The 23,688-nt window shown below is 37.5% G+C and overlaps 1 protein-coding gene across 2 annotated transcripts; it reads left to right on the top strand.

Moving 5' to 3' along the window:
- The first annotated feature begins 231 nt into the window (after positions 1–231).
- On the top strand, positions 232–10,508 carry LOC105058855 (uncharacterized). 2 transcript variants are annotated; one of them, XM_073250036.1, is made up of 9 exons: positions 232–761; positions 1,351–1,402; positions 1,505–1,571; positions 1,703–1,748; positions 1,887–1,985; positions 8,270–8,338; positions 8,453–8,819; positions 8,937–9,094; positions 9,392–10,508. In XM_073250036.1, exons 1-9 carry the CDS (start codon positions 354–356, stop codon positions 10,259–10,261), a joined length of 2,136 nt encoding a protein of 711 aa, XP_073106137.1. In that variant the 5' UTR covers positions 232–353; the 3' UTR covers positions 10,262–10,508. The 2 variants fall into 2 exon arrangements, with proteins under 2 accessions (XP_073106137.1, XP_073106136.1); XM_073250035.1 differs by having other exon boundaries at positions 1,496–1,571.
- Positions 10,509–23,688: the final 13,180 nt, after the last annotated feature.

Genomic DNA, 23,688 nt, shown 5'->3' with positions numbered 1-23,688 from the left:
ATTTTTTGAAGAATGTTTTTGGAGCCATAATTTTTTTTTTTATTATAGAAGTTTTATCCTCTCCGTGGAATCCGGCCTGTGGGCATGGTTTACAAATTCTTAACACGCATATAAATTATATGCGGGAGTTCGGAAGCTGGACACGGCAGCCGCGTGCCAGTGAAGCGCATGTGGCTGTCACGTGCGACGTCCTTGGGAAAAGTCCCGGCCGCGAAGATAGATGAGCCAAAACAAAACAAAAAATTATTGCGAAAAAATCGCCGGACCCCCACTCCCTGTTCGTGGAGAGAGAAAGAAAAGGGTAAGAGAGAGAGGAGAGAGAAAGCGAAGGGGCGGGGCAGCCGTTCGTAAAAATGGGCAAGCACACCAACCAAGTAGAGCCGCAGAAGAAGAGGAAGAAGAAGGGCCGCCCGTCCCTCCTCGACCTCCAAAGGCGTAGCCTCCGACTCCAACAACAGCAGCAAAACCCTAACCCTAGCGTTAGCCCCAATCCCTACCTCCGATTCCAAGCCGCCATCGCCTCCTCCTCCTCCTCCGGACTCCGCCACACCCGCCGGAACCCCAATCCCGGTACCGATGGCGATGCCGCCCCCGACGACGATGACGATGAGGAAGATGATTCTACCGGAAGGAGGAGAGAGAAGAAGCTCCGCCTCGTGCTCCGCCTCCCCGGCCGCAGCGCCAATTCCGCCTCCGGCTCCGAATCCGACGGTGGCGCGAGGAAGCGCAAGATCGATGCCGTCGCTGCAGATGAGGACAAGGTTTTTTTTTTTGGGAATGTGAAATTGATTTAATTTTGCCTTCCGGGTGGGTGTATGTCTCTGTGGAGGTGGAGATCGGGATGGGGAGTGGGAGGGGTTTAGGAATTAATGGGGCATTGGTAGTTTCGTACGATTTGGGTTACGGATCCGGAATCTATGCGGCCAGCTCGGTGGGGGCTGTGTCTCCTTGGATTCCGTTATTATTTTTTTCTTGGGTTCTATTTATTTATTTATTTGCTCGCTGGTGGATTTCCAGACTGAGAAAGTTTTCGGATTTGACTAGGTCAAAATTTCCAATCATTTCTTGGGAAACATAGCTGCCTTTCGCTGTTGAAAATTGTAATTTTTGAACTGTTTTATCCACATGGATTTGTTTCCATTTTTTTTTTATTATCTGTCACAAATAGACCGCTCATCTGTGGAAGGAAAAGCGGCCAAAAAGGTTCACCTTTGTCCCCTTCCATATCTTCCCCTTCGATTTTTTTTTTTTGGTAATTTTAATGGGGTAGATCTGTTAGCTTCGACCAATTTTTGTCTTTGTTTTTTGTTCACTTTTTTTTGACTGATTTGGTAATGTTTTTTCATGCAGACAGAAAGGCAAAGGCAGAATTCTGCCTCGAAAGCGACGGATCCTTCTCAAGGTTTGGTTTGTCGTGCATTTATCTCGAGAAAGGGAGGATAAAATCTAGGTTTAGACGAGTGGGTTTCTAGTGATGTTTGTTTATTTGTTTTAGAGCCGTCAGATTCCGGGCCCACGACGCCTTTGCCGGACAAAAAGTTGTTGGTTTTCATCCTAGATAGGCTGCAGAAGTGAGTGCTCTGGTTTCTTTATTTGCAGCTCACCGGCATCTCCCCGTTTTATTTAGTTTTTCTGGGTTTTGCACCCATGTTCAAAGTGCTGTATCCGAGTTTTCTGATTGGATTTTCTGGTTTACCATCAGGAAGGATACCTATGGTGTGTTCTCGGAGCCCGTGGATCCGGACGAGGTGTGTTTTGGAAGCCTTTATCGATATTGTTTTGGAGAAAATTTTAAAGTTTTTTCCTTCCTTTACCTATGACTATGTTCACTGGCATAGCAGAGATTATTCTGTTGAACTGATTGCTTTACTGTCTAATGTTTACAGCTTCCAGATTACCATGATATCATCGAGCATCCTATGGATTTTGGAACCATCCGAAAGAAGCTTTCAGATGGAGCATATGTGAATTTGGAGCAATTTGAGGTCAGTAATGAATAGTGCCTTGTAAGGCTGTTTTATGAACTGCTGGTTCTGATATATCAGATATCCACATGCTTGAATCTGCATTTATGCCGTGTATATCCGTACCCATGTTTCTTGGTCAAAGTCTCAGGTTCTCAGCGTATATTTTCATCTATCATTTTCCATTTTGCTCTAGATGCTTTTGCTATATCTTGTTTGAACTATTTGTGATGGATTATTTACATCTTTTCTTTTCTTCTTTTAATCTATTTGTAACTTCGAGCTTCAATTACTTTAATTTAATTTCTGTAACTATTAGATCCTTTTTTGCTTAGAGATGCTGAGTTTAATAGACTACTTCTCTTGTTGATTGGATAAACATGCATTGAAATTATTCTTCGTATTAAAGTTTGGAGAAGATAAATTATTTGTCTACATTATGAAACAAGTATAGTTATATTCAGTAGAGAGTGTTCTTGGGAATATTTTTTTTCTTTTTTAACAAGTCCTTCATCACGTATCTCCAGCATTTACCTGTCATGACATCCATTTTGTTGCTTCTCCAGGCCAATAGTTAGGCAACATGGACATCATATGGTTGCCTGCTTTTATATATGTATCTTTATTTTCTTGCTGCTGTTGGGGGATTGTCCACATCTATGTTTATCCACTTTTAAACTGATTAAATAAGTAGTCCTGTTATGTGGGTCATTTTATCTAGTTCTAGCGGGAATGCAGAATGCTGCATAATTACTAATGTGCTCTTTAAGAACAGAAGTTGGAAAGCATGAAACTGATTCCAGATTTAAGACTTCCTTTTAATGTCATAGAAAATTCTTCCATTGACTAATAAAAGGGGTGCCATATAGGCTTATCAGCCTGAGCCAACCCTCCCAATAGCTTAAGCTTTTTGGTTGAGTCCCTGGCAAGTGGTATCTGAGTCAGATCCATTGTGCATCACAATCTTTATTAGTCATATGGACTCCTTACTGGAGGATACCAGGGCTGAGGAGGACCCGATAAGGTCGAGTAGCACCCAAGCCATGAGGTTGGCCTTCCTTTCTTGAGTAGGTTCAACCGTGATGAGGGTGTCATGAGATTAGGTGGGGGAGATTGTCGTGGTGCCACATTGACTAATAAAAGGGGTCGGTCCTCCTTCCAACAGCTTAAGCTTGTGGGCTGTGATTCCATGACAAGCAGTTCTCAATTAAAAGTAGCTTCATTCTTCATGAAAGAATAAGTAAACTAGATTTATATGTTGAATAGAGGAAAGATGCTAGTATAGGTTCCTTCTTTATTGGAGTCAACTAGGGATTTATCTATCAATTGCACTATTTAATGTAATAGTTAAAGGAAAGTAATGGGTTGGTTGTTGATATTAGCATAATAACTACATTATAGATAACTACTATATGACCCATAATGTTATTCCAAGGCTTAGATGGTTTTAGCTTATTTGGATGAGAATGATATTTATTGTTAAGCTTTGATAAAGTAGGGAGATGTTTTGGAGAGGGGTAATTGGGCTATGGTAAAAATTGAGGGGCATAGAGTGGGCAGCTAAGGAGTATTATTAAGAAGCCAGATCAATATTTTATGATTATAATTTTTACCTTTAAGGAATTGTATGATGATGGGATGCAGCAATCTGATGGTTTTGCTTAGGAGTTCTAGAAATACTTTTCCAAATTTGCTTGGATAAGTTTATCATAGTTAGAAAAATGGAGAAAGAAAAGGATCAGGGAAATGATACAATAAGCTTGCTACTTCTAATTTGTACTACGAAAGCATTCAAGTTCTTAACCTGGCAAGAGTCTCGAGAGCAAACTAGTTATGCTTTTCAATTAAGGCACTTACATGATTGTAATGACAATTGGCAATTCTTTTATTGACAATATAAGCCATAATGACTGGGGAATTGTCTTTGAGGTCATTACCCTCTACCTAGCAACTTGAGTTTCTAGGTTTGAATCATGGATGGTGCATTCTCAAGTATTGAGGCCTAGGTAATTATAGTGCAAGATGGTTTTCCCTCTCTCTCTCAAAAAGGAAAATAGAAAAAAGAGACAATTCAAGCCATTAAAGAGAATCCTTGTTCATATTTTGAAGCTGTATCTATCATGCAACTGAACTCCTCTTGTATAAAAAGCACAATGAAAATATAAACGTAATTTGTTCTATCATTAAAAAAGTAAAAGAGGCCCTGCCATGCTTAGGTACAACTGTTTAATAGTTGATGTATATCCATGTTCAAGAATGTTAAGTTTTTTTTTTTTTTTTTTTTTTTAAATCACTTTCATACGTGAATATTACTCATATTATCTGTTTAGAGCTCAAAAGGATGGTGGAGTTCTATGATCAAGAGAGAGCAATCTTCAGGAAGTTTTTTTTTCACAGAAAATGAGAGTAACGGAAGTTTTCCCATTGCTCACCATTGTTTATTGAAAATGAGAAAAAGTACAAGGGACAATCTTCTGGAAGTTATTAGATGCTTGAATTATCAAATTTCCTTGCTTTGAAAGAAAGTATTTTAAGGAAAAAATATGCCTTGGGGATCTGTCCTTATAGTGTTGGAGAAGGTGAGGCCAGCTTTGTTCTTGGATGTTGGAAGTTTCTTAGAAGACACCTCGCTTGTTTTGGTCTGGCAGCTTTCAGAAATTCTTTCTAATATTTGCGAAAGGGAGGGCTGAAATATTGTGCATAATGTTTGGCATGGTCAGTTTGATAGAGGCCGATATGCACTAATATTGGACAAACCAGGTTTATCTGCCGTATTGAGGCATATAAATCCCATACTACTTGGTTACTATTTTTATCTATTTGTTTTTTGGGCATGTTTGAGCTAGGTGAGTCACTCCCATAGCAGCCCTATGCTGAGTATCGTATCATACAGGCCGGCCATCAATGCAGTGGTATTACTACCATAACTAGGCCAACACAATTTACAGTATAGCAAGTACCACACAGTTGCAGAAAAAAACACTAGGGAGCTAGACATCATGATGTATAACTTAAGATATCGCTATCAAGTATTTTTTTTTTTCATGCATATCTGTCATCAAATTCTGTAGCTGTATAATGCTTTTTAATGTATACTATCAAGACTTCAATTAAATCCAGCAGTACAGTCTGGAAAATGTATGTTACCAGGATTGTCCTTTATCTCATTGAGCCAAAACTACTTTTATAGATTTTGTTTGAATTCTTATCGGAGGCTTTTAAACTTCGGGATTCACCTCAATGTTGTCCAAACCAGTCCATTTTTAACAGGTAGCTATCTAGGATCTTGCCAAGCCACCTAGGGCATCACAAAAATGAGGTCAACTTTAGGAAAATAGCTTAATCAGTAGTGTATCTCTAATCGTCAGGAATCAGTAGATCGTGCCCCAAATCTTCAGTGTTGGCTTTATGAATCCTGACTGCCTTCGCTGTTATTATAAGCTTTTCCGGATCCTCTTTTTAAACTCCCTTCATGGGATCATTCCTTTTTTTTTTCTAGACCCTCCAAAACAAGATCGAACAATGCATTCTTACTAATGCCTCATATTTTGTCGAATGTTATACCATCTTAAATGGTTCTACATTACTTTGTCTTAAAGTAAGGTATACCTACACCTCCAGCTCTTTCCTCACTGTACCCTTCCTCGTTGTATCACTCCTATATCTCTAATTTCTAATTTCCATTGCATCTATCTTCTTTGCTTGGATTCTTATTAGTATACAACCTGCAAAACCTTGCATTATTACTGGCATCCTTGCTTTTTTCTTTCTCCCTAAAATCCCCTCATGTTCTCAAGCACATTGGTCACATAACGTCATTGAAGCATCTATACATTTCATTTTTGCAGCTCCTATTTTATTAGAATTATGGTCATCTTTTAGTCTTTTGTATAATAGGTCTGATGTCTGAGATATGGAGATCAGTCATTCTATAGTTGGTCCTTCCTATCAGATTTAATTGAGGCGTCAATTTTCTTTACCTTTCCATTAAAACTGAATCTATTTTTTGTCTACTGATTTGTAAGTTGTTACCTCGCATTCTTTGTTGTGTAGTTCTAATTCAGCATTCAACATGTCCTCTTCTCCTACCTCACCACCCCCAAGGGGGGAAAAGAATAAAGAAAAGAAAAAAAAAAATCATGTCTTCAAATGTACCAGCACCATATCATCTACAGATAATATATGCCTTGCTCCATCTTCCTGAATATTGATGATAGGTTCATTAGTGACTATATTGTAAAAAGAGGCTTAGCAGGGATTCTTTGTTTATGCTCAGCATTTCTGGGGCTTCACTTATCCTGCCTCAACTATTGATCCCTGTAACTAAGAATCCAGTGTGCCCTCATTTATTTCAATTTTCTATGTACATTGTGTTCCTTTATTTCCTTGAAATTACAATAGTAGCTTGCATATTAAGTTCTTATCAGCCTTGTGGTAACATGGTAGGATATGTCAAATTTTAGAAGTTTGTATCTGGAAGGTGAGTATGAAGTGTGAAAATATAGTCTGTGCTAGAGCTGGATGGAGTATAGAATTTGGTGGATAAATTTGATAATCCAACCTTTTAACTTGTATATGCGTGGTTTTTAATGTGTTTATTATGATTGTTATAAGTAGCTATGGAACTAATGGTGGCTTACTTGTGTAGTAATATTTTATTTTTAGGCATGCAAAGATGCTTTAATAGAACTCTTGACAGGAATGCCTAGTTGTTGTTAATTTAAATTTGAAAGACAAAATGACATGAACCTAACTGTATGATATGATTTTGCCATGGCAAGACCATCCCTGATTCATCCATTGACACCTCACTTTCCCTTTGGCTCGATTGCCGACAGCTGATGCACTTGCACATCTCTAGGGTATGACCATATGTCCTATAGTGATTGCTCCGTTAAGTGCTGCCACTATCCATCCCACTCAAGGTGAAGGCCCTCATGATAGCATTAATTTTCAGTTTTTAAACAATCTGGATATGTTGTGAGCAAGGGTGACATTTTTGAAGGTTATAAATAAATCCAGGACTTTATAGTGAATCACTACTTTAGAGATAGTAAAAGTGCAATAGAGATTGTAACAGCAATCATCATATCATGCCAATTAATTTAAATTTTAGCACTCTTATAATTAAGCAGTTTTCCTTATTTAACTGTTAGGAACCTATAGTTGACAATTAGCTTCTAGCTTTTGTAAATAAGCATAATAGAGTGAAACAACATTGTCTGAGGTTCATAAAAAATAACAAATTATGAATACACCATGATAGAGCTATGTCAGTGGTAATTGATGATATGTTCTACATACACTAGAGTTCAGATACTCTTTATTCATTCTTCTGGGCCACTGTCCACTATTCCAGTCCCACTATTTGTTCAGTTGCTTATTGTTGATGATAGGTGGCTAGCAGCAAGTGAATTAACTGTAAGGGCTGGACAGGAGCACGAGCTGAAGAGGAAACCTGTACAACCCTAGCAGATAAGACAGTTAATCTAAATATCTAAAGGTGATATATAATGGGCTAACAAGGTTACATAATCAGAAATGCATATGCCCTGTGAGAACCTGCAAAACAATTTTTGCTTTCTGAGCAAAACACAAAACAAAAGATAACAGTGTCACGATGTTTTGTGATGCTTGGTTGGCATTTTATCAAGTATGCCTGTCTTCTCTCTAAAGGATGTGTTTGATGAAATATAATACACAATACTGGATGAAAAGTCTTTTTTCCTCTTTTTTAATCAAAGCTTGAATTTCTTTTTCTTAATTATTTTTGAGAAAAGGAATCTATAAGGATTATTAAAAAAGTTTATGTTTCACTGAGGCAGCAAGGGGTCAAACAGGCATAAAACTTTGAGTAAACCTCTGTTAATATTTATTTATTAATCACCTGTTTGTTAAGCCTAAGAACTGCAAATTTGGTTCTAAATTTGGAATCCTACAGTGTTGGCACTGTTGATGTGCTTTCTCATGTTTGACAATTAACTTATCACTTAGATGATTTTGAAGCCCACACTATTAGGCTGTTAATTGAATTACATCGTGCTACACCATCTGCTTGGAAAAAGAGTTAGATGCAATGACAACCGTTTCCAAGGCAGCCGTTATCTTCTTTTGATTAGACTAGATGCGTCATGTTTGATTGATTGTTTTGGATTTCTTCTATGATTTACTTGTAAGAATGGAGTGACATTTTCTGTTCCATGTTCTCTCTCTCTCTCTCTGTTATCTTCAGTAAAGTCTGAGACAGGAACATGTTTCTGATCAGGCCAAAGAAATTTTGACTTAGATTTTGTATATTTTTGCAGAAAGATGTTTTCTTAATTAGCTCTAATGCAATGCGATACAATGCACCAGATACAATTTACTATAGACAGGTATCTGTTCTGTTCCAAATTATTATAATTTCTCCTGGTTTTTGGAGTAATACATTAGATGTATCAGCCTTCATTTGTGTGTATGTAGTCTTGATAAGTGCTCTATCCTTACAGGCACGATCCATCCAAGAGCTTGCAAAAAAGAACTTTGACAATCTTAGACAAGAAAGTGATGATAATGAGCCAGAACCAAAACCAAAGCCTGTGCGGAGAGGCAGGCCACCAAGCAATAAGACTGTCAAACAATCAGTCACCAGTCCTGCTGACCATTTTGGTTCTGATTTCTCTTCTGGTGCAACACTTGCTAATGCTGGAGATAATAATTACTTCTCAAATTTGGCAAATGATTTGTTCAGAAGAGGTTTGGTGGTGGATAAGTCCAGCATGGCAGCTTTGCCTGGAAGTGCATATGGTCTTCACAATGCTGAAACTCATAGTTGGATCAGTGGGCACAGAACAGAAAGAAATGAAGAATTCTCAGGCTAGTGATTATGCATTGAATGTAACATCTCTCTAGTTATGTTCTTTAAAAACTACAGATATAGTTTGATTGCATTCCTTAATTTTTTTTTTTTTTTTTTGTGGGTCTTTTTCGCAGGTTCTGGGATGAAGGGGCCTTCAACAAAATATGGAAAAAAAAATTCTGTTATGGATGAAAATCGACGCAATACATATAAGCAACCCCAACTGTCGGCCTGTGTGTATGAGCCACCAGTCTTGACTGCATTAGATGGGGAGAGGAAGCAGCTGGTGCCAGTAAGTACCGACTACTCCTCAGGAACCTTTTCCTACATAGTTTTCTTAATGGCATGATTAATATGGGGCTGATGGATCTGTTATGTTTTGCTTTACATTATCTTACTGGAATATGTTCAAATTAATATTAAGTTATTCAGAAAACAATATGAAAGTTTCTTTTTCACATGTGCCTCCATTGGAAGTCATCAACCTTTCTTTTCTATCTTATTTAGTAATATTTTTTCTTATTCAAATAATAATAACCTTGCAAGATATCGCCTTTGCCATCTTTAATAATGATTTGATTGAAACTAGGTGGGTCTTCACATGGAGCATGTATATGCACGGAGCTTGGCTCGATTTGCTGCAACCCTTGGCCCCATAGGTTGGGAAATTGCTGCCAAACAGATTCAAAGAGCAGTGCCTCCTGGTACAAGGTTTGGCCCTGGATGGATTGGCGAAAGCGATGTGCCACACCGATCTAAGCCATTCCTTTGTACATCTCCCCTTTCTGCATCCCAACCAAAGATTTCATCCTCCCCCGCAAGAGTATCAACATCTGAGCCATCCTGGAATAAATTGGCTATCACGGAAGGCCAGGTTGTCATAAATCCTCCATCACAGGCTCTGGCATCTGCTTTACCAAGCAGACCCACCAACTCCACAGATGGACCAGGTCCTGCTGCAGTAGTTAACCATGGAAGCCTGGGGAATGGTGGTGGTGTTATTCAGCCCAAGAATCCCTTCTTGCTTCATCAGAATCCAGCAATTCAACCTACTGCGAATGGTTTCAATACTTCTATGGTGTTTAATCTGCCTTCTCAGTCCGGAAAGATGATTAGACCATCCAGGCTGCCTGGGAGCTCTTCTGCAGAGACTATGAATACAAATGCTGGTGCTTTTGACACAGTTTCTAGGAGCAACAGCAGTTGCATCAACCTGGCACCTTTGAACCCATCAAATGCGGACAAAGCAGTTGTCGGTAATCCAAGTTCGTTGTCAAATTCTAGCAGTCACTTGCTGGATTCTGGTCAGGGTTCTCAAAGGCTATGGCAGGGCTATTTGTTGAATGCGAAGCCTGGTTCTGTTCCCCCTGATCTAAATGTTGGGTTCCAGTCACCAGGGTCACCAGTTTCAGGTGTTCTGGTAGATTCGCAGCAGCCTGATTTAGCATTGCAGCTGTGAAGATTAACATAATCCATTCCCAGTTTGGTGTGGGGAGAGGAGGAGAGATTGAGAGAGTGGAATTTTCGTGGTCTTGAATTAGCTAGGTGATGTGAAAGTGGATGGTGAGGGATACAGGGGATGGAGGTGATATTCTCAACAATTATTCATACCAGCATTGTGTTGTAAAAGTTCTGAGGGTATTTGTACAGATTAATTAATATTGAAATTAATTCTAGACTTACCAAAAAGTAGTTCTTCAGATAAAGCTGTCCCCATATTTGAATCAAATCTGTGGTTTAAGAGTGCAGGTTCTGCTTCCAATATCCAGCTAATTGCCCTTTTGTCTGAATCTATTTGGAGTTGATGAGTTAGTTTTTTCTCAGTATTATATGATGTTTTGAAAGCCAAATTGAGCCTTCTGCCGAAAGCATGTTCTAGATTCTCTTGCATCATCGGCCATCGATTCTGCTCTTTAGAAGTGAGTGCCTCCTGGAATCCTTCTTGCACGGATGATGAAGAATTTCTTTGGACTTAGTACTTAATATTTTACTTTTTTGAGTACATTAATGAAGATAGACTGGAGATAATTTATGCATGTTTTCAAGTACAATGCAATGCATCTACTAGCAAATAAGAAAAACATTAGATAATAAATAGGTGCTCGAAGAGCAAACACCAAGAGATTTTTTTTTTTTGTTCACATTAAATAAAATTAAATGTTCATATTAAGAATGATGTAATCACTGATCTTAGAATTTCTTGACTTCATAAGAAATACCTTATCAACATTGAGTATAATATCTACTATAAAAAAAATGCCTCTCATGACAATTTTTGTCGATGGCACTCTTTTTAACAAACTCCTAGAAAATTTAGAGCTACAACACAAAAGTATAAGTTTAAATATTATAGACTTCTCAATGAAAAAATTATCAATTTTAAGTACTCTATAAATGATATGAGACAATCCTCATCAAAAAATGGCAGGGTCTTTATTTTACGATGCTCTTTTATTGTAACATAAATAAAAAACAATAATGAAATATCAATGTTCAAAAATTAAAAATATTTATATAATAGAAAATGTAGAATCTGTTAACATTTTTTTATTATTTTAAATGTAAGGTTTTGAAAAAATTCAAGAGAATAAAATGAATTATATTTATTGTTATGGTTTATATTGAAAGAACTCATTTTTTTTATGGAAAGAAATGAAGAACTCATTAATAATTTTTATTATTTTAAACAGTAAAGTATTGAAAATATCCAGAAGAATAAATGGAGTATATTTATCTTTTGCTTTGCATCAAAGAGCAAAAGAATTTATTCTTAAGAAAATTATCATCAAAATTTTTAAGCAAAATAAAAGTGCATGATTATATACTTTTAAGCATGACAGTCAAACAATCCCAAACAGTCATTTAAGTGGTTCCGCTATTTGTAATTTTTTTGTAATTCTTAAAATATGATTGGTCTGGTTTTAGACCGACCACCTCTGCCTTGAATCCATTGGTTGGAATGAATCTACCTGCAATTCTCGGCGGACCGTTTGATTCTAGCAACTTGATTAGATATGGTAACCCTCCAAACCAATATCAAACAAGTGATTTTAAAAGTTATGGAATATGTTAGCTTTCTAACTTGTTCAATTAGTATAACTTGATTTTTGCTGACAGAATCAGCCAACTTTTAAGCAGATCTTGAATCTTATAGGTCTGCTCCAATAATTACTTACTGTTTTTCGTTGACTAGCGAGGCTGCCGAAGGACAATTATAGAGGATTTTGCAGAAACAACTCATTTTTTTATTTTAATTTTTTTGCAGCTTTGATTTTTTTCTTTTTATTTTTCCTAAAAATGTCCCCATTTTGAATTTTTAAAATCAGGTTATTTTTGCAAACAAAAAAAAAAAGAGTTAATGGGTGCGCTGAGTGCGATAGCGTGAATCCGTCGATTTTTGTGCGGCCATTGAATCATTTGATCGAACGGGTAGTGGGTGGTGCCTGGATGCTTGAGAGGACGAAAATGGTGGACAAAAGAAAAGGGGCGAGTGACAGCAGTCGTTCTTTATGGGAGTCGGGCGGTGGGGAGCACTTTTGGGCTTGCATAACCTAGGGGCGGTGTGGTAGCCCCGATGGACGAAACATAGGATTACGCTGGAGGAGGTGGAGGAGCTCCAGTGGTTTTTTACCTGGAGTTTCTAGTGGAGGCATCCCGGAGTCCTTGGAGGGATATTTCCATGTTGGCTCACAGCCTCAGTCGGAGGGTGCTGGCGGAGTGGGTGGCAAGGGAGTTCAAAGCTAAGGGGCAGCTGCAATATGACTCGAAACCGTTCACTTTGATCGAGGATCATCACTTTGTTCGGTTTCGATCGGAGGATGACTATAGGAAGGTGCTGGATGGGGGGCCATGGTTCGTTGCCAGCCAACTTTTGATGGTAGAGCCGTGGATCTCTGACTTTCTTTCTAGGATCAATACTGTTTGGAGGACGGTATTATGGATTCGTTTACCGATAGAATATTGGGATAAGGAGGTGCTATTGGGGATTGTTACGGAGGCTAGGAATCCGATTGGCTTAGACGACTTCACTGACCGGCACTGAAAGATAGGTTTCACTAGAATCAAGGTGGAAATCGATTTGGTGGAATCTTTAAAACCAAAGGTCTCTATCTGGGCTATGTTGGCAACCTTTTGTTTATGAAAACGCACCAACAGTGTGCTATTGGTGTGGTCTGTAGGGTCACGGTGATGGTGATCATAAATTTTTTCTTGGAGGAGGTGGATCGAGGCCACGGTCTTCAATCAAAAAACTTCTTTATGAGCCCTATGATGGTGGAGGAAGTGGTAGTGGAAACGGAGCAACTGACGAAGATGGTTCGGCCAGTCTAAACCCTCTAGGGCTTCGATAAAGATGGGGAAGATCAATTCCAATCCGAAATCGTCGGCCCTGAGTTCCTCCCTCTCCCATTCGAGCTCATCGAGACAACTAGCTAGCTCCTTCGGATCGCCACCAAATTCTGATAGTTGGCAAAAACCAAACAAGTTCCCTCACCTACGATTATCGGAGAAATCATGTGAGGGCTCTAACTCAGTCTGGATTGAAAACATGGACGCTTGGTCGGGATTTAATATGTTAATCGAGTTGGGTCCAGGCTCGGAGGATGTGGTGGTGGGCCACAAGGAAAGCCCAAGTCCAAGCCCTCGTGATCATTATATGGTAGAGGGGGGTGGGTCCTCTCTTTTTTTGGTACAGAAAATGGGGTGAGGGGGGGCGACGAGCATAGCAAATCCCTCTCGGCATAATCATGAGGACTCCCATCCCACTGAGTGAATGTTTGATACAGGGAGCAGTAAGTGCAAATCCCTTCCCCACCACGTGTAGGGCCCTCGGCTACCACATCGAGTGAGTACATCATCTCCAGCCCCATCTCAGCACATGGAGGATCAGATGCCGCATCTTTCCACACCCATATAGGCATCAAAGAAAAATCTCCTCATTTAATCGATTCTCGCTGGCTCGAACCTGCATCGCGAGGGGAAGATGCCAAGGCCCGTTCCACCCAGGCTACCACCACGGTGGTGGGGGTGAGTCCTCTCTGAAACGGTCCCATAGCCTAGCTTGGCAACCAGCCCCAGACGAGGCCCAGCCTTCTCCCCCTACGACGGGCTCGATGCTTGGGCTAAAGCGAGGAGGGGAATAGGACTTTGTGAGGGAAAAGGATGGCCGGGCTGTGTTGTAGCTGGGGGAAGTCAAGCAATCATTGGAGGGGACCAGCATAGACCTTTCCAACATCTCCTCAAGGTCAGCTAGAGATGAAGAGTCCCATAATGAGAGGTCTAACGGAGTGGATGGCAGCTGTACCAGGTTAAGTGCGGAAAGGGGAAGCAGCTTCGGCAACTGGGTGAAGGAGAATTGGGGATCGCGACTGGACGTGGAGAGTGGGAAGTGCACTTCAAGTCCGGAGGCTAGGCGGCTGTCCTCTCCTTTTGTCACTGAAAAGGATGGAGGAGCTGGTGGGCATGGCGGGGATCAGTCATAGGAGAGTTGCGGGATGGGCCATGATGAGGTTGTGGGCTGAGTCAAGTAGGCCTTGCAGGGAGTTGGGAGTCAAGAGAAAGCTCTGGAGGGTGACGGGCGGTGAAGGGGGCGACCATGTGCGGGGCTCCTCTATTCTCAAACACAATTCCCCATGAAAGTCTTATTGTGGAATGTGAGGGGGGCAGGAAAACCGGCCTTCCACTCCACTTTTAGGAGAAGGATGCAGCAGCATGACTTTGATCTATGTGTTTTGGTAGAAACTAGATTGTCTGGATCCAGCCTAGTGTACATCCGACGATGATTTTCTATCAATTGAGACTTTATGCCGTGGAATCCCAGGTCTTTTTTGGTGGCATTATTGTTATTTGAAAAGCTGATGTGGCTTTTGTGGATGTTCTACACCAATATACTTAGCAGACTGTAATTATTATCATTGAATCTAATGGATCTACTTGGACTTTGTTTGGTGTGGATGCGAGTAATGATTACTTGGAGTGACGTATATTGTGGCACAAAGTGTCAACTCTGATTGATCAGAAGATCCCTTATATAATGGGTGGTGATTTTAACTGTACTACTGGGCCTCACGAGAAAAAAGGAGGCCATCCTTATGTTGATGTTGTTGTGTCTAGAAAGTTTTGGGACTTTATCCAGACCAACGGCCTTGTGTATCTGAGATTTGTTGGCTCGAGATTTACTTAGTGCAATAACCATCTGGGAGGGGCTAGGGTTTGGGAATGAATTGATAGACTCCTTGTGACAACTAAATGGATTCAAAGCCACCCTGCTCACTTGGTGCGCCACTTACCAAGGATAGTCTTCAGCCACTATCCCATTTTGTTCGTCACTGATACCCCCTCTCTCACCGAAGCCCTTTTCAATTTTAGAAGGTATGGCTTTTCTATCCTCGATCTTGGGACATTGTGTAGGAGGTTTAGCGCATGCCCGTCCATGGTGATGCCAGGTACAAGGATAGTCTTCAGCCACTATCCCATTTTGTTCGTCACTGATACCCCCTCTCTCACCGAAGCCCTTTTCAGTTTTAGAAGGTATAGCTTTTCTATCCTCGATCTTGGGACATTGTGTAGGAGGTTTAGCGCATGCCCGTCCATGGTGATGCCAGGTACAGAGTTATGAGGGGGCCGGAGTTGATGAGGAGGATGCTTCTGAGGTAGAATAGGGAGGGAGCTAGGGACATCTTCAGGAAGTTGGAGGCCATTGAGACTTCCATTGCTGAGTTCCAGGAGTGGGAGGACTTGGAGGGTGGGCTTGCAAACAGAGAGCTGGTTGGCCTTCGGAGATTGTTGTCCGAGCACTATTCCCTCTTGAGGCAGTAGGAGGTTTTCTGAAAGCAGAAGTCCATGATGCACTGTATCAGAGAAGGAGATCGAAATATGAGATTCTTTCATCAGGCTACGACCATCTAAAGGCACATGAATCGGATTCAAGCGATCAGGGATGCTGGGGGGCAGTAGTTACTGGATGAGGACACTCAAACAAGAGATTGTGAGCTTCTTCAAATCTTGATGGACTATGCCACTTGGAGGGAGTTGGGCCTTCCAAGCTCCTCCTTCGGAGTGTGTGGTTATGTTGCAGGAGAACATGGATCTCATTGTGGTAGTGAAGGAAGAGGAGGTGCGAATGACACTTTGATCGATGATAGAGGATAAAGCCCCAGGATCCAACAGCTTTCCTCCTCTTTTCTTCGGGTGGTATTGGCCCATCATTCGATCCAAGGTAGTGGCGGTAGTTCAGGGGTTCTTCACCACTAGCCAGATATCAGGTATGTGACAACAGACCTTTATTGTCCTTATCTTGAAGCATTAGGATGCTTCAGAGCCAAGGCATTTTAGACTTATCAATTTGTGTACAACCATATACAAGTTATGTGCCAAGTTGATAGTTTGCAAAATGAAGCCAGTTCTCTCCCGCTTGATTTGTTCGGAGCATGAGACATTTGTTGGGGGTTGCAGTATTTTCGATAATATCTTTATTGCATAGAAATTTATGCATGATTTGGACCGTGCTCCTCCCCATCATATACTCATGGCAATCAAACTTGATATGGAGAGAGAGCTTATGATCGATTGGCAATTCCTTAAGGATGCTCTACTGTGCTTCAAATTTTATTACTGCTGGATTGGTGGGATCATGGATTGTGTTTGAAGCCCTGTATTTGCCATCCTGATCAATGGGACGCCTTCAGAGTTCTTCTATTCCACAGTGGGGCTGAGATAAGATTGTCCTCTTTCTTCTTATCTCTTTATTATTTATGTTGACGCCCTCTAGAGAGCACTTCGTGCTGCATCCTTGGGGCCGACAATCACCCCCTACATACCAACACCAAGGGCCGAGCCAATGTTTTATCACTACAAGAGAAACGGATATTTGCGACACAAAAAAGCATCGCAAATACTAAATTTTTATTATAAATACTTATTTACGATGCAAATTTTATCACTAATATTTAGTCGTTAAAAATGAGGTCGCAGATAATATTTTATGATGGAAACAAAATTTTTGTCACTAATAATAATTTTTTACGATGTAAATTTACATCGTAAAATATTTTATTTTTTTAAAATTATTTATGATGGTAAAATTTTCATCACAAATAGATGATTTTCATCGTAAATAAAATTATTTATGATGAAACTTTTCATCGTAAATAATTTAATAAATAAATTTATTTTTTTAAAAAAATAAAATAAATTAATTTTTTATGATAAAAAATTTATATCATAAATATTTTCATCATAAAAAAATTATTTATGATAATTTTTTTTATCACAAATAAATTTAAAAAATATTTATAATTAAAAAATATATTATTTATGATGAAATCGTATATCGTAAATGATTGTATTTATGATGGATATTCTATCATAAATAATTTCATCACTAATTAAAATATAATATTTTTTAAAATAATTTATAAATATATATATTTTTAAATTATATTTTTAATATTTTATATTTATAATCTATAAAATTAAATAAAAAATTTATATAATAAATTTATAAATAAATTTGATCATTTTATTATATTAAAATATAATTATAAAAAAATAAATTTAATAATTATAAGAGATCTAAAATAAAAATAATAATCAGCATCTGGAGAAGGAGAATTGATGGAGCCGACGGATCGGCCTGCTGCTGCCTCATCAATTTCATCATTTGTTTCATCACTCTATTATCTGCGTCTGGAATAATTGATAGAAATTGATGCGTACAGCCAACTCATCAGCTCACTGTCGATCCTCAGTAGCTTGTCTCTATATCTCTGTCAGTCGAACATCGCAGGTAGCATGGATGTTAGCTCTAGACAAGCATGAGGATGGGAGAGCTTTGATCCCATATCCTAGCTTCCTAACATAATAGGATCTCATATCAAGCACTTGATCATAGATCTCCTCATCTATGGGTGCGGTTGAGTCTTCAGGGATAGCTTGGGATCTCATCTCTATCATACGATCATGAAAATTAAAGTTATAGCTATTTTAAGTTTGAATTAAAAATTAAAATATTAATAAAAAATAATTAAAAAAAATTATATAAAGCTCCTGACTTCCCACCATCCACTTTTCTGACCGTCGCTGGTTGATCCACTAGTAGATCTCGATCCTATCAGGAAGCTCGCTACTCTCTACATCTCTTTGTAATTTGAGAATAATTATTTAAAAAAATTTTAAATAGTTAAAGAGTTAAAATATGTTAAATAGAAATTACTTACATCTGCTCTATATGAAAAATGAACGGCCTCGAACACCCATAATGTGAGATGGTCTGTCTTGTCTGATTGGCAATATTTTAGACACATCGATCCTGTACGGTTAACAATCAAATTAGTAAGCAACTAACTGAATTTAAGAATAAATGATTCAATTATTAAACTCTAAAAAAAAATTTGGATGCTTAATCTGTTATACCGAATCCTCATACCTGTGGCATATGATAGCCTAGTCCTAGATACTGATACTGTTATATGGCCGCTATCGCACTGCCTCCACCCCCTGATCTTGCACTATAGCATACCAGTGCGATGAATGCAATGACAGTAATCTTTGAAATGCGAGCATAGATGATCATCCATAGCTCGCCACACGTAATCGTACTCAAAATCAACAATATCAAATATAGCCTGTCAATAACAAATATTATAAAAATACAGTGCTAATTAAATATTTTATTGAATATTATTTTATCTGTAAGTGGTTATAGAAGATCTCCCTCTGAGCCAGTGTAGTATAACGCCAATCAGAAAATGTTACAGGGGTATAGCCGTAGCATATGATGCCCAGCTCAGTCCGTCATGGCTTGCACCATCCTCTAATGGGTGTGGTGAAGTCGGACGAAATCTCGATATGGAGATGCTGTCCCTCGTGCTCGCATCTCTAATGCTCTAAGGTGAGACTTTTCGACGGACCTTGCCCTCACCTCATTATTTGTATCGAATGGTCTGAAATAACAATGAATAAATCATTAGTGTGATAGGTATCTAGAAACTTAACAGATACAATTAAAATCAAATTTTATTATGTAACAAATATTAAAATATCACTCGAATCACCTCTGCAGCATCCTCTGGTGGCTTCGATGGTGTGAAAGTGAAAATGGGAGAAGGTTTATCCTCAGGGAGAGGCTGGGAACTTGGACGTGATCGTCTCCTTTCTGATATCATACCTATAATGCTTAAACCATGCATATAACTAACCTGACATATAAATGAATATAATAATAAATAATAATAATAAAAAATATATAAATGCTAATAAATAGAATTGTATTGCATACCATTATTACAAGAGAAGATTCAACAAAAAATATAGATCTACTCATCAATATCCATATCCTTCTCGATTTGTAGGTCCTTTTTTGAATCATAATAATCGACTAATATATTATCTTCTATTTTATTATCATTTATGAACTGATCATCACCCTCCGAATCATCAAGATTAAATATAAAATCAGCTTCAACTTAGGAGGGCGGTAGATCAGCCCTATTTAAAGGAGTTGTTACAAGTTCTTCGTCAACAAGGAGCTCGATCAATGTTTGTTCTTCTTCTTGAAAAGCTTCCTCTTCATGTAGATCTAAATTTTCGTCCATTTTTAGTCGAATTGGTATGTCATATATGCCTCTAGATATTATTCTTTATACGACATGCCAATCACCTCGATACTTCAGATCCTTCAAATATATTACTTATTTCACTTGAGTTGCTAATATATACGACTCATTTTGATATCATGTTTATATAAAATTTATATTGATAAAGTATAGATCGATATGAATATTGATCTTTTTATTGCTAATATCCCATCATTCATACTGAAATAAGAATATCGAATTATTGGACCCGTACTTCAATTCTATAATATCTATAAATACACCAAGATATTTAATCTCTTATTCTCCTTCATATCCTATTGTAGCAATCTCACTATTTTGGGTTCATCTTTACATCTCAAGCTCTTTTATATGAAATCTTATTCTTCTAATAATTCAGGATGCATAGTAATTAATCCTTCGATCGGAGCCACATGCTAAATCGTATAACTCATCGATCGCATCCTCTTCTTTATTGAAATGCTTAGATTTCATCTACAATATAAGATAAAAAATTATATTGATTCAAATAATTAATTTTATAATTATTAAGATATAACTTCTTAGGTGGCAGACGTCGATTCGACTTACCATCAAAATATTGGTTATAACGGATCCTCCAAGAGTGATTAGCAGGTAGAAATCGTCGATAACCCATGAAGTAGATTTTTCTTTCATATTTTAAATATAAGGAGGACGTATCCTTATTGCATATTGGACATGCCAGATATCTTTTGGTACTCCATCCAGATAAGTTTTCATATGTAAAAAAATTATTTATGATCCATAAAATCGAAGCATGCAATTTTAAATTTTTTTGACTGATAGAATCATATGTCTGTACTCCATTTTTTCATAGCTTCTTCAGATCATCGATTAAGGATCCTAGATATACATTAATTTTATTATTTGGTGCTTTCAGATTCAGAATCAATAGTGACATAAAAATAAATGATTCTTTCATACACTTTCAAGATGACATATTATATGGTCTTAGCATCACAGGCCACATGCTGTAGAAAGTACTCAAATTATCAAAAAAATTAAATCCATCTGTCGTTAGACCAAGCCAGATATTGTGCGGATCACTTATAAAGTATGGATGATTTGCATCGAAGTCTTTTCATATTACAGAGTCAGCTGGATGGCTAAGTATATTCTTCTCTGGAACCCACTGTTCATGATGCCATCTCATTTCTTCAGCTGTCTTTATAGACATATATAACCATTGAAGTTTTGTAATCAATGAAAAATACCTCAAAACCTTATGTGGTATCTTCTTTTCTTTTCTATTATCAATTTTGTACCCAAGCTCACCGCATTCCGAACATTCACTTGCTTGTTCATTCTCCTTATAAAATAATATATAATCTTTTTTATAGGCATATATAGGAATATAGCCAAGTCTCAATTTTTGCATGTATGTTTTTGTTTCAAAATATAATTTTGAAAGTCTCTTTCCATCAGGAAGAGTTGCTTTAATCAATATCAAATTTTGGTCAAATAACTTCTGACTTCTTCGGTTCATGATTTTAATATGAAATAATTTGTTCCAAAACTCTAACTTAGAGAATTTTATACAATTTGAGTAGAGTAGCTCTCGTGCATTCCTTATAAGTTTTACAAACTATTCAGAAGTCATTAATATTGTGTTCATGATCAGAACTGCCTTCAGATGCACTAGTACTCATGGATACATTTGAACGAATATCCTGATATAAATCATCCAATAGTGAACCAATACCATCATGTTCGACAAGTTCAGCAGCATCACTATCATCTTTAATATCGTCATCATCACGTACAACTTTATTTGGATCACTTTTCCATGTCATATTCAGCAAGTATACTTCTTGTCCATAGCATAACGTAGCAGATGCTCCTCAACAAGTGATATATGATGATATACCTATTGAAAATTATATCTCAAAGCTAATCATCAGTCTGTTGATGGTTAAGTTTATTATTGTAATTGTATATGAATTATTGAATTAATAAAATTATTTAATTTTTTATCACTGTGTACATCATATTTTGAACTCCTGTTATGTGATGAAGTCCTTAGGACTATTTGATTCGATATAGGAGGATATATATTTAGTTCTTAATCTTTAAATTCATGATCAAATGATAGACTATTATTAGGACGATAGCTATATCAAGTATAGATCGTTGTGTGCCATGTACGTTGGTTGTCCTCTTAATTAAGGAGTGTGGAGATACTGGCATGACATGCAAGTAAGATGTAAGAGTATATCTCACTGAATGTGACCAACTGCTGAGTACTCTGCTGTCAAGAGTAGCTCACGAAGGATATGGGTATAAGTGTCTATCCGATCTGAGATCACCATGATGACTTGCAAGCAACTCACTGTGCTTTGATGCCGAACTATCTAAATTTTTAATTCAGTGATGAAAGATTTCTGAACACAATCAAGTACTTGAGAAGTCGGTGTGTGAGTCAAGATAAAATTGATCCCTTCGAATAAGTAGGAGTTAATATATCAGTGTATTTCAATTCAGTAAAATCTTGATCGAGATAATCCATATGATAGATTTTAAAAATTAAAATATAATATGGATGACTATATTAGGTTTGATAATAAATCCTAGGTCACCTTGAGTATTTGGATCAAAAGAATTAATTATACGGTAACCATACACCAATAGGTTCTTGAATGATGCTTCACAAACTTTTAACCTATCCGGACGTCGGGTATCATTGCTAGATGGTCACTTTGATTGGTATAGAAAGATTATTTCTATACTATCAGTTTAGGTTCGAACCTATGAGGTCACACTCAAAAAAATTTCTGACTGATCATATGGCTGATCGACAATTAAGAATCATTCTAGGATAAAACAGTCAGTTCGATTGATGATTAACCTGTACAATAGTTGCAATAAATTAATTCACTAATTATTGATGAATTATAAAAGAATTGATTAGTAATTAGATTATTAATTAACTCAATTTGATTGAGTATTGAGGTTTGGATCAAATCTAATTGAATTGGATTCAATTTGGTTTGACCCGATTAGGTTATGAGATGACCTAATCGCTAAGGATGTTCGATTTCTGATTCGATCAGAATCTGAACTCGATTAATTTTTGATTTGATTAAAATTTAATTGAAACTATTTACTATCTAATTAGACTAGATTTAATGATCGAATTAGATCTAACCTAATTTGGTTGGGTTAAGAATCTAATTGGATGAGAAAATAATTTGAATTCAAATCCTTGTGCCTCCTTTCTTTGTGCCCTTTGATTCTTCATGCAAGAAAAATTTTTTATGTGAATTGTTTTCATGCCCAAAAGCTTTTTCATATCCACATCTGATTTTTTTTAAATTAAAAATTGGTTGATTTAAATTTGAGTTCAAATAGATTTGAATTTGAAAGAAAACTTAGAGTCCAAATTAAGTTGGACTCTTCTTTTCATGCCATCACCTTTCTCCATGCATAAAGTATTTTTGCATGAGATTTTTTACACCATTCTGATGTTGGTCAATCTCTCTTTGAGTTCATAAGATGAAGATAAAGTTTGGTTTAAAATTTAATTCAAATTTGATTTGAATTGGTGATAAGGATTAAACAACATTTAAATTGAACCGAAACTACTTTTTTTTATCCTTACTTTTCATGGGACGCCACCCTTAAGAAGGGATCAGTTTTGTACGAGATTAGAAGTGATTTTTGGTATAAGAAATCTAAGAGTTGGGGTGTGAAAAGTTGAGAATGGGTTGGACTTCCATGCGTGAGAAACAGAGAAAGTGTTCTTCCTCTCGGGCGTGAGATGTAGGGTCTAGGGTTTCAACTCTAGATTTTGTGAGAAGAAACATATAAGAGTGAGTCTTGTTCAATCCTTTACACCACCACCTCTTTGTAAGGCTTTATTTTTTGATCTAAAAGAATCTAGGAGATCTGAAGAAAGGAGCTTGGATTAGCCATCTAGAGCCTTCGATGCAAGCTAGCACTCCTGTGAAGGAAGATCTGATCAGAGCTTGAGTGGACGATTTGTAGAGGTCAAACGACCTGCGTCACTACTCGATATCAGTGAGAGCTTCATACCATATCTATCAATAGTGGAGATCATCGACTCATGAAAAGGTGATGAGTTTTGAACTCAACCGATATGATCTAAGATTAGATCAGATTCAGAGCATCGATGTGATTGATGCAGTTTTTTTTTTATATCAGATTTTATATGTAAATTTTTTATGTTATAAATTTTAATTGATAGTTTAGATATGATTAAAGATATATTTAGAAGATTAAAATATTTAATTTT

Source organism: Elaeis guineensis, chromosome 16, assembly GCF_000442705.2.
Source record: "Elaeis guineensis isolate ETL-2024a chromosome 16, EG11, whole genome shotgun sequence".
NCBI lineage: Eukaryota > Viridiplantae > Streptophyta > Magnoliopsida > Arecales > Arecaceae > Elaeis > Elaeis guineensis.
The sequence above is the reverse complement of the archived record's forward strand: the minus strand, read 5'-3'. Positions and strand labels throughout refer to the sequence as shown.

Excerpts from the sequence above, each read along its gene's own strand:
- LOC105058855 (XM_073250035.1), top strand. The coding sequence starts at position 354 with ATGGGCAAGCACACCAACCAAGTAGAGCCGCAGAAGAAGAGGAAGAAG. Across the intron at positions 1,403-1,495 it reads AGCGACGGATCCTTCTCAAG|AGCCGTCAGATTCCGGGCCC; the intron begins GTTTGGTTTGTC and ends TATTTGTTTTAG. Across the intron at positions 9,095-9,391 it reads AGAGGAAGCAGCTGGTGCCA|GTGGGTCTTCACATGGAGCA; the intron begins GTAAGTACCGAC and ends GATTGAAACTAG.